Consider the following 16,731-nt stretch of genomic DNA (forward strand, 5'->3'; position numbering starts at 1 on the left):
TGATTTTACTTCATGAAATGCTTTTGTGAGACCCGTTTTCTACTCTTTTCCCCATATTTTTTAAACTTCGGCTTTATTGGACTGTTCACAGGTCAGGGATGTTTTCCTGCCATGGTACAATGCATATAGATTCCTTGTTCAGAATGCCAAGAGGCTTGAGATTGAGGGGTTTGCACCATTTTCTCCCGTGGATCAAGCCACTCTTCAAAAATCGTTCAATGTGCTTGACCAATGGATAAACTCTGCCACCCAGAGTTTAGTTTATTTTGTCAGGAAAGAAATGGATGGCTACCGACTCTACACGGTTAGGGACTTTTCAATGATGTATATGGCTACTATCTTTTCTTGGATATGACTGATCGGTTATCAGAATATATATCTTCATGATTGTTATGAGTTTAGATTAAAATTAAGGCCTATGCATAATAACACCTCAGTGCTTGTTTTAGATTTCTGTTAATACGTGTAAATTTTGTTCCTTTTCTCTTCTCTCTCCCTGTCTCTCTCTTTTAATAAAAAAACAAAATTTTAAATTTTGGACTTTCTCATTTGTTGAACACTTTTCATCATCAATTTTGCTCACAATACGACAGGTAGTTCCATATCTTCTAAAGTTCCTTGACAACCTTACAAATATTTATGTGAGGTTTAATCGCAAGAGACTAAAAGGCCGTACTGGGGAAGAAGACTGCAGGATAGCACTCTCTACTCTGTACCATGTATGGTACTTCTTTTTCCTCTATTTACTTAACTGATTGATGATTCTTATAACTATCAACATTATGGTAGTGTACAAATCTGCATATGTGGTTCGTGAACTTTTCTGTTTCTGTATTTCTGTTGGCATGGCTGTAAATTAAGGGGAGATCTATACATGACGTGTTAGTGTAAAACAAAAATGCCATTTTCATTACTGCTTATGTGCTCCATGTTGAATAAGATGTAGAAGGGCGAGCCACTCATCTTATTAAAGACTTAGACGGACTAAAGCTGCTCACTTTGTGAGAAATCCAATAGATATAAGATGAATCTTGGTCATTTTTAAGTAGACAAGTTAGTCAAAGACGAGAAACATTAATGATACAATTCCCTTTATATTTGAGGATAGAGTTTGGGTGCTATTATTTTACAATCTAAATTGTAGAGTTCGTTCTTCTTATATACAGACATATATTATGGTTTTAAGATGTTTGGTTGATGTGCTTGGCTTCTTTATTTTTGTTCAAATTTGAGTACTATGTTGTATGTTTATGTACTGGAACGTCTTAATTCTTTAGATTTTATGGGAAGTGTCATTATCTTTTAAATGAATATCTTGTTTAATGCATTTTTTTGGTTAATGCAAAAATATTTTTTGTTTAATGTGAATTATTGTTGAAACACTCTTTTGAATGTAATATTATATTCTTTTTTTCTTCTTAGCTGTCAATCTGTTATTTCCTTGTTCATTTTAGTTTCTATTTCATTCTGATCACGCAATATATTGTGCCTTCAGGTTCTTTTAACATCTTGTAAGGTCATGGCTCCATTTACACCATTTTTCACTGAAGTTTTATATCAAAACTTGCGGAAAGTTTCTGATGGGTCAGAGGAAAGCATTCATTACTGTTCTTATCCTCAAGAAGGAGGAAAGGTATTTATTATCGACAAAATTTATATGCTATATTACTTGTAATTTCATTTTTGGAAATTATTTCCTGGGTGGCAAGGTGTAACTGCCTGTCTAGTGTTTAGTATATACTACGAGAGGAAGGGGGTCTGTATTTGGTGTTTGTACTTTGTAAATTGTAGCAAAAGAATTGAGCAATTTTGTAACCCTCTCATTTTTAATTTAATCTTTTTCTAAAATGAGAAAGCCTTGTCATACTTTAAGAGGTTCAATTGTTTGTATGCTTTCATTCTCTTGTTCATATTTTTGTATTTTTTTTGTTTTTTGTTTTTTTGTTTTTTAATGAAAATCTCTATTAAATGATACAATATCATGAAACTTGGCAAACTATGGATTAACATTAAGCTCTTCATGCACACTTCCAAAATCATATACTGAATTTTGAGCCTCTTTTTTATCTTTTATGATTACTGGCAAAGATCCATGTCAGCGAAAAGCCCACAGCCTACCTTGAGCTGAATTTGTATTCATCACGAATGCATATTTTTCTAACTTCATCCAGATCTCTTATTATTACAGCTTGTTGATGATTATTAGCAATTGGCAGGTTCTTTTGGTGTAGTTTTTTGGGAAGGGGTCCCCTCTACTCCCGTCCTCTAGACTGTATTTTCTCTCTCATTTTGAATATATGCCTGTTGATGTTTCTTATATATCCATTTCTCACTTTATGATATTTGATACACCTTATTGAATGCGAACTTAGAGAGGTGAAAGAATTGAAGAAAGTGTTACAAGGATGATGACAATTATTGATCTTGCTCGCAACATTCGGGAGCGTCATAACAAACCTCTTAAAGCACCTTTGAGGTTTGTAGATGCATATATTTCTGCGTCTTGCTGATTTTATTATAGTTTTTCTTTTTCCCATATCTAATTCTGTAATCTCATCAGAGAAATGATAGTGGTTCATTCTGATAAAGATTTTCTTGATGACATAGCCGGAAAGTTAAGAGAGGTATCTATATCCTGAAAGCTATTATCATATTTACTTGAGGCATGTCTTAGTGTTCGTAACTCTTTTTGATTTCCAATTATTATTATTGTATCATAAATATTTGTGCTATTCACTTGCACCTTTTGTTTCATGTTTTATTATTTTTATGCTTAATATTATCTTTTTGTTCTTAGTTAAATTTCTTATTGTTTATCTTGCCTAATTGTCCTGCAGTATGTTCTTGAGGAATTAAATATAAGATCTCTTATCACATGCGATGATACATTGAAGTACGCATCCCTCCGTGCTGAGCCAGATTTTAGGTATGAAAAACTCCCATTTGAAACATTTTTCTCTCTTTGTCCGGATGTTAGAATATGATTATTCTCTTCTAGTGTGTTGGGAAAGCGTCTTGGAAAAGCTATGGGAGTCGTGGCAAAAGAAGTCAAAGCAATGTCACAGGAAGACATCTTGGCTTTTGAGAAAGTGGGAGAAGTTACAATTGCTACTCATTGTTTAAGGTTATCTGAAATAAAGGTATCTGCTTTCACTTTGAAGGCAGTAATTTTGTCCATACTTTATAGAATGTACTATATGATCCTGGATTGAGTAATATGTCTGTTCACGAGGTCGAATTATAGGTGGATTTGTATGCATGTGCCTGTGGGGGTAGATATATGTTTTGCTATTTTTGTGAGCTTTGTTGTTAACTCTGTACCCTTAAGGCTAAGAAAGGCCTCTTGTGCTATTCTATAGAGGCATGTTTGTTTTCTCAAGGAAAACTTCGATTTCTCTTAACTGAGCTTCTTGGAAGTGGTTCACACTTTCATTACCCATATGTCCTCGGCCCTTGATCATATTATTACGGAAGAAAATTGCAAGTTGTAAACCAAATTATGAAAGATGATGTTTTAGGTCTCTAGACATATGGGATATTAAGAATCCAATTTGTCAGGCAATCTTGCTGTTGGTAATGTACCTTTTCTTTCTCATGCTATCGTGGTGGAATTGAGGCATCGGGTGTTGTGGTGTAGTTGGTTATCATGTTGGTCTGTGCTTTTGCAGGGAGTGCCATATTTTTCAACCGTTAGTTGTTTTTCTTTTCAAAAACTAATCAAGTCATACTAATTTCTAACATACCCTAAAATTCACTGTTGTCTTAAGGTTGTCCGGGATTTCAGACGACCTGATGGTATGACGGACAAGGAAATTGATGCTGCTGGTGATGGTGAGAAATGTTAAGAAATCAATGTTATTTAACCGTCTAATGGTCTTAAATCTCACTTTTTGCTTTTGCTTCATTTTAGGTGATGTACTAGTGATTTTGGATTTACGACCAGATGAATCTCTATTTGAGGCTGGTGTCGCTCGTGAGGTATCTTGCATGTTCCGTGCTTGATCTCTATATGTGATATATTATGATCATGAATTTGTAAACTCTTCATTGAGTAAATGTGTTTGGGTTAGTTGTTTTAATATGAAGATGCATCACACTTAGTTAAATTACATAAAATACCCCTAAACTTTGGCCTTTGTTTAAAAACTACTCCTATTCTCTTAAAAGTTTCAATAACCCTTCACCTTTCTAAATATTTCAAAAATGCACTTCAAGAAAAATTCCATTAGGAGAGGCTGAAAGTATACCTGGCTCAACTTACTAATGACTATCTGAATTACGTCGAAACATGAGATAATGTCTCAATAAATCCATTGAGTTGGCATGATGTCTCTTTGCATCCACACCTTTTATCTTCCACTCTTAACTTTGAACCCAATGGATTCAGTTCAGGGATCTGCAATTTGCACTGCCAAACTCTCACAATGCTTCAGCCTCAATACCATGCTGCAAATTTCATCTGCAACCAATTCACCACCATCTTCAACTTCTCCAACTCCAAAAAGGCCCTCGACAACACCTTCCTCTTTTTCTTTGCCTACTTCAACTCTCCATGCAACCTCAATCCCTTTGTGCCAAAAAAACCATAATAATCTTTTTTTTTTTTTTTTTTTGAAATGAAAACATAACTTTTCATTGATATAATGAAAAGAGCAAAGCTTAAAATACAAAGAGACGTGAACCAAATAAACCACTGAGAATTAGGAGATGCACCTGGATATCTCAACTAAGTTGACACATCCATAGCACCCTTATCATATCCAATATAAAACGAGATTTCAGAGATTACAATAGATCTAAAATATTTGATTATATAGAAAAAAAATAAAAGCCAAATATCCTGAATAGAATAATCGTCAAAGAACTTGGATTGCGAACTCCAAGAAGAAGCTAAAAGACGAACTGAACCCCATCTGATTCTTGTAATTATCATGGAAAATTCTCTGATTACGTTCAAACCAAATCTCAGAAACCAAAGCTTTGCATTTGACTATAAAATCTGAGCTCTAGAAGGTAGAGAAGGACCAACCAAAAGATGTGAAATATTATCCTTTATATTGTTCCCCAAAACCCACAACTAACCGAAGTTAGAAAATAAGTTCCACTAGCAATTTCTTGAGAAAGAACTATCAAATAACAAATGCTGTAAATCTTCTCAATTGGCTAAACACGGGGGATAAATTGAGGGTGAAAGATGTGTTAACTCCGCATCTTATGTTGCAAAGTAAAAGAGTGTCGAAAAACAGCTTGTAACCTTAGGGGTATTTTAGTAATTGTATGTACTCTAGGGCTTCCCACTAGTCTATTTATTTGGCCTATTCTCTTGTAGTTTGTGTATCAGAATTAATAATAAAAATTAGTCTCTATCGTGGTTTTTTCTCCCTGATCTAGGGTTTTCCACGTAAATCTTGTGTTTCTTTCTTCCTTTTATTTTCAACATGGTATCAGAGCTTGGTGACGAAACCCTAGCGGACATGAAAGCTGTCATCCAAGCGGCTGTGAAAGAATATCTCCAAGCCGCCTTACCGCAGCTAATGCTAGCCGCTGCAGGGAGTAACGACCTCGTTCCAGACCGAGGTCTCGTTCGAAGGTCAGAAACGCGCGATCCAGCCGCCGCAGGGCAAAACGAAGTCGTTTCAGACCGAGGGTTCGCTCGACAGACGCGCGATCGTGCCGAGCCGCGCCGATGCGATGCCGCCGAACCCTTCGTCCGCGCTGGTAATGCCGCACGACCCGATCGCTCCTTCCTATTTTTCCCAGTCACAGTCGATCTGAGATATTCAACCTCAGCGACTCGATCCGACGATCTGACCCGACCAATTCGTGACTTCTTCCGCCGGCGACTCAATTCCAGCATACACAGCTGATTCTTCCCACATTCAGTCGTCAGTTGAAGCTTCGTTTCTAGCCGCGCCAAATCATGGTGGTTTGGCCCAATGCCCTGATGATATTCGACGATGGTTGGCTTATCTTCGAATGCAGATTTCAGATTTAGAAACGGCTTTTGGCACAAATCCTCAACCAGATTTCTCGGCCAACATACCAGTATACTCTGAAAACCCGGTAAATTCTTTCCTTTTTTTACCCACTACAAATACCCTACCTAGGTTTCCCTCAGCAGACAGTACGACCAGCCTGAGTACGATTGGAATCAGTACCATTGCCTAGTCAGGCAATATACAGTCTTTTGATCTTATTAGTGTTAACGGTAAAAAAAACCTTGGATTGTTGACTTACTGGTACCTCTGATCAGTTTCTCTCATATTATCCAAGTGCTGGTAATGAACGAATTAGGATTGCAGATGGGTCGTTCGCGCTTGTTGTAGGAAAATGACATTTATCTCCGTTTGAGGGTTTGGTTTTGCGGGATGTTTTGCATGTTCCTAAAATTTCATATAATTTGTTATCCATCAGTAAGAATACAAGAGATCTGAATTGTCAGGCAGTATTTTCACCCGACTCTATTTTATTTCAGGATTTGAGCTCGGGGACGACGATTGGTACTGCCCGGCACGATGGAGGACTCTACTTCGTGACTGATGATGCTTTCTCTAGGAATGATTATAGGACTAGCCTTGTCTCCTTAAATTTTTCTAACTCTGAGAATGATTTTCTGTTATGGCATTATCGCTTAGGACATCCAAACTTTCAATACATGAAATACTTATTTTTGCATTTATTTCGCAATATTAATATGTCTTCTTTAAAGTGTGAAGTGTGTATTCGTATCAAACAGAGTTGTGTCTCCTTCCACTCTCAGCCCTATAAACCATCCAAACCCTTCACCTTAGTCCATAGTAATGTTTGGGGTCCCTCACTAACCATAACCTCCACAGGGAAACGTTGGTTTGTCACTTTTATAGATGACCACACTCGGCTTACTTGGGTCTTTCTTCTCATTGATAAGTCCGAGGTGTTATATATATTCCAACAATTTTATGCCATTGTGGAAACCCAGTTTAACGCCAAGATTGGTATTTTGAGAAGTGACAATGGGCGGGAATTCTTAATGTTTCCTTCCAGGAGTTCCTTGCATCCAAATAGATTATCCACCAGAGTTTGTGTGCTTACACTCCCCAGCAAAATGGGGTAGCCGAGAGGAAAAATCGTCATTTGGTGGAAGTTGCCAGGTCCTTAATGCTATCCACTTCACTCCCGTTTTACTTATGGGGTGATGCCATCTTTACTGCTGCTCACTTAATCAATCGAATGCCTTCCTGAGTCCTCAACTTTTAAAACCCATTAGACTGTTTGAAAGAGTCCTACCCTACTACTCGTTTAGTCTCCGATGTACCACATTGAGTTTTTGGCTGTGTTGCCTTTGTTCACTTCTATGGTCCAAACCATACGAAATTTACCTCCGGTGCTAAAAAATGCATCTTTGTTGGGTATCCACTCCATCAGCGTGGGTATAAATGTTACCACCCATCCTCTCGCAAATATTTTGTTTCCATGGATATCACCTTCCTTGAGGATCAACCCTTCTTCCCTGTTAGCTATCTTCAAGGGGAGACATCTAGTAAAGAGACTAACTGGTGCATATATACAGTTCTCTTGGAGTCATCTCCTATCCCCGAACATGTCGGTCCTATCTTCCCTACTAATCAAGTCCCATGGATAACATACTATAGGAAAAATCCCAGGAAGGAAGCAACGTCACCTGTTGCATCTCCGGCTCCGGTCATGAGTCAAACCTGACATCAGGTACGTGTATTCTTGAAATTAATAAGATTGATACTTGTACTGAGACTAACGAGTGTAGAGAGGAAAAAGGAGGAAAATGTGCTGACAACACCACTATAGCAGATGGGAAGACGACAGTGAATGACGATTCAGACACAGCTCTAAAAAATGTGAGTGATACTAGAGATAATGGTGAAAAGGTGGTGATTTCTGAAGATGAAACCTAGGCAGAGAAGACTAGTGATCACAGTGCAAATTTTGACAGTTTGAAGGAGTATGATGCTTCTCTTGATCTTCCAATAGCCCTGAGGAAAGGTATTCGGTCATGTACAAGGTACCCTATGCATAGTTACATGACATGCAGTAATCTATCATCTGAATTTAGGGCCTTTACCACTAGTTTAGATACAGGGGTGATACCGAGTAACATACAGGAAACAATGGGAACTGAAGTTTGGAAGGCTACTGTTATGGAGGAGATGAGGGCTCTGGAGAAAAATGGATCGTGGGACCAGGTGATCCTACCCAAAGAACACAAGACAGTTGGATGCAAATGGGTTTTCACTATAAAGTACAAGTCAGATGAGACTGTTGATCGATACAAGGTCAGGTTAGTTGCCAAAGGGTTTACTCAAACCTTTGGGGTAGATTACCTCGAGACGTTCTCTCCCGTAGCTAAACTCAATACTATCTGAATATTGCTATCAGTTGCAGTTAATAAAGATTGACCTCTGCATCAACTGGATGTAAAGAATGCCTTTCTCAATGGAGAACTTGAGGAGGAAGTCTACATGAATCCTCCTCCCGAGTTTGAAGATCAGTTCAAATAGCGAGTCTACTGGCCGAGAAAGTCGCTATATGGGTTGAAACAGTCTCTGAGAGCCTGGTTTGATAGATTTGCCACCTTTGTCAAAGGACAAGGGTATACCCAAGAGCACTCAGATCACACACTGTTTACAAAGTCAACTTCAGGGAATGTTGCAGTTCTCATTATGTACATTGACGATATTGTGCTCTCCGGTGATGATGATGATGAAATTGTAAAACTCAAAATAAGAATGGCCAAAGATTTTGAAATTAAAAACCTTGGAAAGTTAAAATACTTTCTCGGAATGGAAGTAGCCCGGTCAAGGGATGGAATCTCAGTGTCCCAACGGAAATACACGGTTGATCTCCTAATTGAAACACGAATGACTGGGTGCAAACCTGCTGACACCCCGGTTGAATATAATTCAAAGCTTAGCAATACTAGTAACAGTGTTCTGGTCAATAAAGAAAGGTATCAGTGGTTAGTTGGAAAATTGATATACTTATCTCATACGAGACCCGATATTTCACATGCAGTGAGTGTTGTCAGTTAGTTTATGCAGGCCCTTTGTGAGGAACACATGACAACAGTTGAGCGCATCCTACGATATCTGAAAAGTACACCAGGTAAGGGGGTTAATGTTCAAGAAGTCTGATAAACGATGCATTGAAGCCTACATTGATTCTGATTGGGCAGGGTCTGTTGTTGATAAAAAATCAACATCTGGGTATTGCACATTTATTTGGGGTAATTTGGTGACCTGGAGGAGCAAGAAACAAGGAGTTGTGGCCAGAAGTAGTGCGGAAGTTGAGTATCGAGCCATGAGTTTAGGGATATGTGAAGAAATTTGGTTGATGAAAGTGTTGTCAGATCTTCATCAAGACAATGAGCTCCCAATGAAACTGTTTTGTGATAATAAGGCCGCAATTAGTATTGCAAATAATCCTGTACAGCATGACAGAACAAAACACGTTGAGATCGACCGACACTTCATCAAGGAAAGACTTGACAACGGAAGTATATGCATTCCTTATGTTCCCTCAAATCAGCAAATTGCAGATGTTCTCATAAAAGGGTTACTGAGACAAAGCTTTGATTACTGTGTCAGCAAGTTGGGCCTTATTGATATTTACGCTTCAACTTGAGGGGGAGTGTCGAAAAACAGCTTGTAACCCTAGGGGTATTTTAGTAATTGTATGTATCCTAGGGCTTCCCACTAGTCTATTTATTTGGCCTATTCTCTTATACTTTGTGTATTTGAATTAATAATAAAAATCAGTCTCTATCGTGGTTTTCTCTCCCTGATCTAGGGTTTTTTCACGTAAATCTTGTGTTTCTTTCTTTCTTTTATTTTCAACAAAGAGCAATTAAGTGAGCCATAAAGCAGAATCCAAGTCAAAATTTTGATTCTTTTGGGACCTTTTGATTTCCCAAGGACTTCGTACATCACCTGTAGAAGAGTAAAAGCAATCAAATATTTTGACAAAGATTTCACCGAGTACCTTCATGAAGCATCCAAAGACCATAATCTCGAATCTGGTAAAGAAGAAATTCTAGTGCCCTCAATTTTACACAGCAGCTGCTGAAATTCAACAATCTTCTCTTCTTTTAGCCGCCTACGGAATAAAAGGTTCCAAGAACCGACAACCCAATCCCAATGATCATTGACACTGCCTTTTGGAGAAGAAGCAATGCCAAGAAGCTTAGGAAAGCAAACCTTGAAAGGAATATCAGAACACCATGAATCTGTCCAAAAAAGATATCCCTTCCATTACCAAGCTTAAACTTTGCAATGGGGCCAAATTGACTCAAGTCCTTGAGATGCTGATCCATGGACTTCTCAAACTTAAACCAAGCTTACCCGAAGTGTGCCAAAGATGTGGATCAACTCCATGAATGCTTTTAACAATTTTGCACCATAAAGAGTCCTGCTCCTTAAGAAATCTCCAATTCCATTCAAACAATAAAGCTGTATTTATGTTAAAGCCATAATAATCATGTTCATTGCTCACTAATGTTCTTCATGCCGCTGATGGTTACCTCTTCTACCAACTCTTCGGCTACGTGTTTGCCTTTGGCTCCCCCTCCAGTAAATAATAAGCCGTGAAACAGAGAAAACAGCAGCATGTATGTATAGAGGGGTATTACTTGTAACTTGTAAGGTAAGTAAGCACTCTCCAAGGGATATTCATGCAAATAAGGACGGAATATATTTACAGACAAAGGGTGTGTAAATGGGATGGATTCGTTTCAGTATTTTTGTAATAATTTGTTGACAGATCCATAGCTGGAGACATGATTTATACCTGAGATTCAAGAAGGTTTTGGCCTCAACCTCTTCCCCATCTCCACTCTGCTTTTCTTATTTAATCCAGTTTTTCTTAATCTCCAATTGGAGAGTTTCTTCTTCTTCATCTTCTTCTTCCCTTTTTTTTTTTTTTTTTTTTTTTTTTTTTTGTTTGTTTGTTTGTAATTGACCATTAGGTGGTCGAGTTTTAACTCCATGTCATTTATCAATAAAATTGTTTCTCATTCAAAAAATCTCTTCCGTATCTCCACCACCGATTAAGTGTCATTCAATTGTTGAGTGAGCTCAGTCTATGGCTTATTTCATTTATTTCTCTGTTTTGTCCGAAGTGGTTTCTCATTGGTTCTTGTCACACAATGGTTTGGTCAAGGCTTTGAAATCGAAACTGGATTGTTATTCGGACGAGAATTATCAACTTCATCGACTCTAGTATGGTTCAAATGGTTGGCGAATTGCAGGTCTGTGGGGTGCAGCGATTAAGAGGTCGAGAATCAAACGATTGGACCACGCTAGCTGTCAGTGATGCTGCAAGGGCACAAAGCCTCTTTAGCCTTCTGTTTTTATGCCGATACTGCCTAAACACTGCTGTTTTTTATTGCTTAGAAGGAGCCCTGCCACGACATTATTTAATCCTGCATTACTAAAGCCTTCCATGTAAACTGCTGTTAACGGGTTTCTAGTCACATCTACATTTTCATTTACTCTCCTTGTGGAATTATAATTCTAGGGCATTTCTTAAATGTTTTGAATTGTGGAGGGTATTTTTGAACTTTGAAAAAACAAGGGTATTTTTGAAACACAGGCTAAAGTTCAAAGGCATTTTGTGTAATTTAACCTAACGTTTATGTATTTGGCTATTTGCCATTTGCTGCCCTTCAGTTGTTGGTATTCGCGAGACTGTTAGAACATTACAACATTTTTACCTGGAAATATTAATGGGTCTTTCATTCAATTACTCTGTAATTCTTTCGAAAGTGAAAATATTCTGGGAACTTGTTTTATTATTTTTTTCCCCTTAAATAATGAATTTATATCTTCTTGCTAACTTGAGGAGGGCTTTTATATTTTTTTGAACATGAATTTATATTTCCTATTTAGAGAAAAAGTTGGATTGTAGTTGAATTTATCCATAGTCCAAGTCCGTATGAATTCTGTTGTATCCTAGCTAACTAGTTTATCCATTTTAGATTGTTAATAGAATCCAGAAGTTGAGGAAGAAAGCTGCCCTTGAACCTACTGACACAGTAGAGGTGTATTTTAAATCACAAGATGAGGATATATCGGTAGCGCAGAGAGTATTACGTGCACAGGTCAGTAGCAAGTTGCCTATTTTTGGAACTATCATCTTACCTACTTTACATCTTAAGTGTCCTCATTCCATGGCTAACTGAGATGCATTCATTGGATAGGAACTATACATAAGTGAGGCAATTGGTTCCCCGCTGCTGCCGTCTACTGTGTTGCCTTCATATGCGGTAAGTTGCATCTCTTAATGTATATCATGTTGCCCGTTTTAGTAAATTGTAATACTATTGGCGTTATTCCCTTTATTTGTTTGAAATTATCAATAGTTTCAATGTTTGATGCTGTTTTATAATGCATTTTTTAAGGTTAAATTATAAATTTGCTCCCTATGGTTTGGTGAAAGTTAAAATTTAATTCAAATAGTATTAAATGTTAGAGCTTAGTCTCTATGGTTTGATAAAACCTCATAAATAGTCTTTCTACGGTTTGAATACTTAAAATTTAGTCCCTATTGTTTAATAAAACCTCATAAATAGTTCCTATAGTTTGAAGACGGTTGGACCCTCGGAAGAGTTACTTCTAGAAATCGAAGTAAAGATATGAGATCCTTCTATTATATGAGAAAAATTGAAAGTAGTTACTTCTATCCTGCTTGGATTGAGAGTATGCAAGGACATATTTAGGCCAATTATTGCCGTTCCTAAAGGACTCCTCAATGAATTTCATTTGGTCATTAAAAAAAGATGCCAGTTTTCCATTATAATCATGTCACATACCCTTAGCCAATTTAGCTCTCAATAAAGTATCATTCAAATTTTGTTTTTTGTTTTTTTTTGGTTATTAGAATAGGTGAATTATTATGGGAAGGAAGCGGACATCTCATCCAAAATCATAGGAACTAGATTCTAATTATAAACATAAAAACTAATTTCAAATTTACAATGTTTCGATTTATACAACGTTTTCATTTTTCAGTAGCTCGTATGCACCAAGTGAGAATCTTGTGTTTGAGGAGTTTTGTACCTTTGTTCCCTTATTTAGCTCTCAATAAAGTATCATTCAATTTTTGTTTTTTGTTTTTTTTTGGTTAAGAATAGAATTATTATGGGAAGGAAGCGGACATGATAACTTTTTATCATCCAAAACCATAGGAACTAAATTCTAATTATAAACCATAAAAACTAAATTCTTTCTAAATTTACAATTTAACATTATTTTATTTTATTTTAAAAGTACTTCGATTTATACAACGTTTTCATTTTTCAGTAGCTCGTGGATGCACCAAGTGACCCACTGAGTTATCTTGTGTTTGAATCTTTAAATTGGAGTTTTGTACCTTTGTTCCCCATAATTGGAGTGCTTACGCTAAACATGAAGGGGCTGGTTATTTTTGTAATATTCACTCCACCCATGTTTGCTCTCTGGTACTGTATGCTTGCATATCCAGCATGTTGATTATATGAGGTTGCTGTATTGTGAAATTTGCAGGTCACGCTTGCTGAAGAAAGCTTCCATAACGTAGCCGGGATTTCATTTTCTATTATCTTGGCCAGACCGGCACTGGCATTCAATTCAGATGCCATAACTGCTTTATATGAAGGTACATGCAGTATCTCTCTCTCTCTCTCTCTCGCATGCTGTCACTCATACCCGTGGAACGATTTTAGGTAACGAGAAGTTCGCCCGAGCACTTGAAGTTTACTTATTATCAAGAGATCTCACCAACTTGAAGTCTGAGTTCTCCTCTGGAAATGGCAAGGTTTGTGCTCTTGTCCAACTTGTTTATCAGATCTTTACGTCATACACTTATTGTTAAGTGAAACTGTATCTCTTCAATTTTAATGGGAATAGGAAAGAACGAGAACTTAGAAAAGCTTCTAAAATTAGATTTTGGTTCTTTCATTTTTTATTTTTATTTAGGGACCAAAACAGCCCATTTCTTAAAGTTCAAGGACCAACGTGCAAAAAAAAAAAAAAAAAAGAAAAAGAAAAAGTACAAAAACCAAAGGGGACTAGAATGAACCAAAAGGCTTATAAGGGCCATATTAGTATTTAAACTCCTAAAATTATTGTTAAAAGCATGAATTAAAAGATCTAATTTGTCCGGGTGTAATCGTTTAATCGTCCTTGTATTAAAAAATGTGTTATTTCTCTTAATTTGTGTCGTCTTTTAAATAAAAGATACTTTTTTTAGCTTTTTGTAAGTAGGAAAAAATGATGAAATATTTTTTTTTATATATGTTTATTAAATTGTTTAGGGGAGGAAAAAAAAAGAATGGAATCTATTGAACACTTTTGACCTTGGCTTTGGGTGAAAACAGATTAGGGTTGATTTCATAGATGGGCAGCCGAGCGTGGAGGTGTTATTGGGAGAGCACGTTTTCTTGACGGCCGGCGACCAGTTTTTGAAGGCCAAAGCTTCTTAAACTCATTTTTGTATACTTTTGCATATTAATTACCCATTTTTAGCACCTTTTTTTTTTTTTTTTTTTTTCTTCTTCTTTTTCATATGGGATAGAATTAAATCCCCCAACTTAACATTACATGCCTGCCAAAGTTTAGGGCGCAGTTTTGTATTAAAATCTCAAGGACTATATACTCATTTTTAAAAAATGTGAGTGATTCTTGTTTAAATTAAAACAATTCTTATATATGATACGTTTACAATGTAGTTGTAAATAAATTGTTCTGAGTAGTTTTGTACTGATCATCTATATTAGTTTTAGTTTTATCAATAGTTTAGGTCATGTTTGGTAACTATTTGGTTTTTGTTTTTGTTTGTTTTTGAAAATTAAGGTTATAGATACTTTTCTACCTACAATTTTCTTTCTTTGTGATTTATTTTTTATCAATAGTTTAAAAAATCAATCGAATTTTGAAAAAAAAATTGTTGCTTTTAAAGACTTATTTTTTGTTTTTGGAATTTGGTTAAGAATTTAAACATTGTGCTTAAAATGATCAGAGATGGGAGATGTGTTTAATTTTAAAAAGAAAAAACAAGGAAGAATCCGTTTGGTAATCAATTTGTTTTTTATTTTTGTTTTTGAAAATTAAGTCTAGGGACATTACTTTTGTCATCAAATTTTTTTTATTTGTTATCTACTTTTCATCAATGATTTAAAAAATCAAGTCATTTTTTTATTACTAAGAAAGATGTTTTCAAAAAGTTTTTGCTTTTGGAATTTAGATAAAAATTCAACCATTGTATATAAGAAAGATGTAGATCATTGTAAGAAATATAGATGATATAGACTTAATTTTCAAAAACAAAAATAAAAAATGAAATAGTTATCAAACGGAGTCTAAATAGTTATCAAATGGGATTTTAGTTTACATAATGATTTGGTTAATTAAAATAAGCTAATAGTGATCATTGTTAGGAAATATATGATATTGATTGACGATCAAACCAAACTATCCCTAATATGAACATGATGCAATTTCAATATCACACATGGATTTAATTGATTTTGTAAGAATTCATTTTGATAATAGTTTCAGTATTACTTCAGAAGTACTCTTACAAGGTAAAAAAATGTGTGTATATATATAGAATATAGTGTATATATATTACACTAAATAGGTTTCAGTATGTTTCTTGTGTTATTTTGGAATAAGTTCAACAAAGTCGATACTTGGCATAGATACAGCTGCTTGTTTTGTTATGTTTAGGGTTCAGGAATTTTGAAGGTCCGTTATGCTGACAGTTGGATTTGTTAGTTTCATTAACAGCAATATCAATGTTGGTCAGAAATAACATTTTAAGTTTTCATCTTACAAAACTAACATACTTTTTGAAAATTTGTTTAAATGTTTGAGAAGATTATTATTTTTTTTAAAAGTAAAATATAGAAAATATATAAAATCTCGGTATGAATCTCAGGCAGATTAACACCAAGATCGGTGAACTCTTGGGTAGATTAATATTGAGATTTTATTATTTTCCATCTCTTACCTCTTCTTCTTCTTTTTTTTTTTTTTTTTTTTTTTTTTTTTTTTTTTTTTGCAAAATTTAATATTCCCCAAAATCTAAAAATCAAAATGCAATTATCCATCTGAAAAAGTCTAATTGGTAAATTCATTTGGAAATTTAGAAATTCATATAATGGCGGACACAAAAATTGACCTAAAAGTACATAAGAATTAAATATAATATTCGGTAAAGATATTCGGATTCGGAAAAATTTGAAAATATATAAGATTTGGTATAAGATTTAGATAGATTACCTAATATTTAGAAAAAAAAACTAGAATCTTAGCGTTTAATCTCTCTAACATGTATCGAGAAAGACTCAAAAGTGTCAAAACAACTGATAAGTTAGAAAAAGTGTTTTTTTTTTTTTTTTTAAAGAATTAAATTTTGATGGTCGATCTTGTTCAAGATCCATTGAAAAAAACTAGTTTAACGATTTTTCAAAAAAACATGTTAATTTTAAAAGATAAAATGTTTAAGGTGCTATTTCTGATAATTTCCGTAGCATATTCTTGATTTGATAAACGTGAACATCATAAGTCAACAATGAACCTTGTCGATCAATATATTTTGTCCTCTTACTGGTTGCGCTTTCTCAATATCTTGTAGGTAGTGGTTAAGTGTGAATTTAAAAATTTATTAAAAAAGAAAAAGTGAATTTAAAATTTAGTCATTTTCTCATCAAGTTTTGATATTTAACCTTGCACAAATTTC

General features: G+C 35.3%; 1 protein-coding gene across 4 annotated transcripts in view; it reads left to right on the forward strand.

Moving 5' to 3' along the window:
- The window catches only part of LOC120085775 (tRNA synthetase class I (I, L, M and V) family protein), a 30,792-nt gene extending 16,065 nt beyond the window's left edge, over positions 1–14,727 (forward strand). For 2 of the 4 annotated variants that reach the window (XM_039042146.2, XM_090315899.1), the window contains exons 15-28: positions 92–304; positions 594–719; positions 1,496–1,633; positions 2,373–2,476; positions 2,561–2,624; positions 2,838–2,926; positions 2,999–3,140; positions 3,768–3,831; positions 3,911–3,978; positions 11,987–12,109; positions 12,209–12,274; positions 13,533–13,644; positions 13,712–13,803; positions 14,366–14,727. In XM_039042146.2, the coding sequence (XP_038898074.2) occupies positions 92–304; positions 594–719; positions 1,496–1,633; positions 2,373–2,476; positions 2,561–2,624; positions 2,838–2,926; positions 2,999–3,140; positions 3,768–3,831; positions 3,911–3,978; positions 11,987–12,109; positions 12,209–12,274; positions 13,533–13,644; positions 13,712–13,803; positions 14,366–14,470 (1,506 nt within the window). In that variant the 3' untranslated portion in view covers positions 14,471–14,727. Of the gene's footprint in view, positions 1–91; positions 305–593; positions 720–1,495; positions 1,634–2,372; positions 2,477–2,560; positions 2,625–2,837; positions 2,927–2,998; positions 3,141–3,767; positions 3,832–3,910; positions 3,979–6,475; positions 7,174–11,986; positions 12,110–12,208; positions 12,275–13,532; positions 13,645–13,711; positions 13,804–14,365 lie in introns of those variants that run through there. The other 2 variants (XM_039041998.2, XM_039042064.2) reach the window with 1 other exon arrangement.
- Positions 14,728–16,731: the final 2,004 nt, after the last annotated feature.

This window comes from Benincasa hispida, chromosome 1, assembly GCF_027475165.1.
Source record: "Benincasa hispida cultivar pf3 chromosome 1, pf3_genome.v1.1, whole genome shotgun sequence".
Classification (NCBI taxonomy): Eukaryota; Viridiplantae; Streptophyta; class Magnoliopsida; order Cucurbitales; family Cucurbitaceae; genus Benincasa; species Benincasa hispida.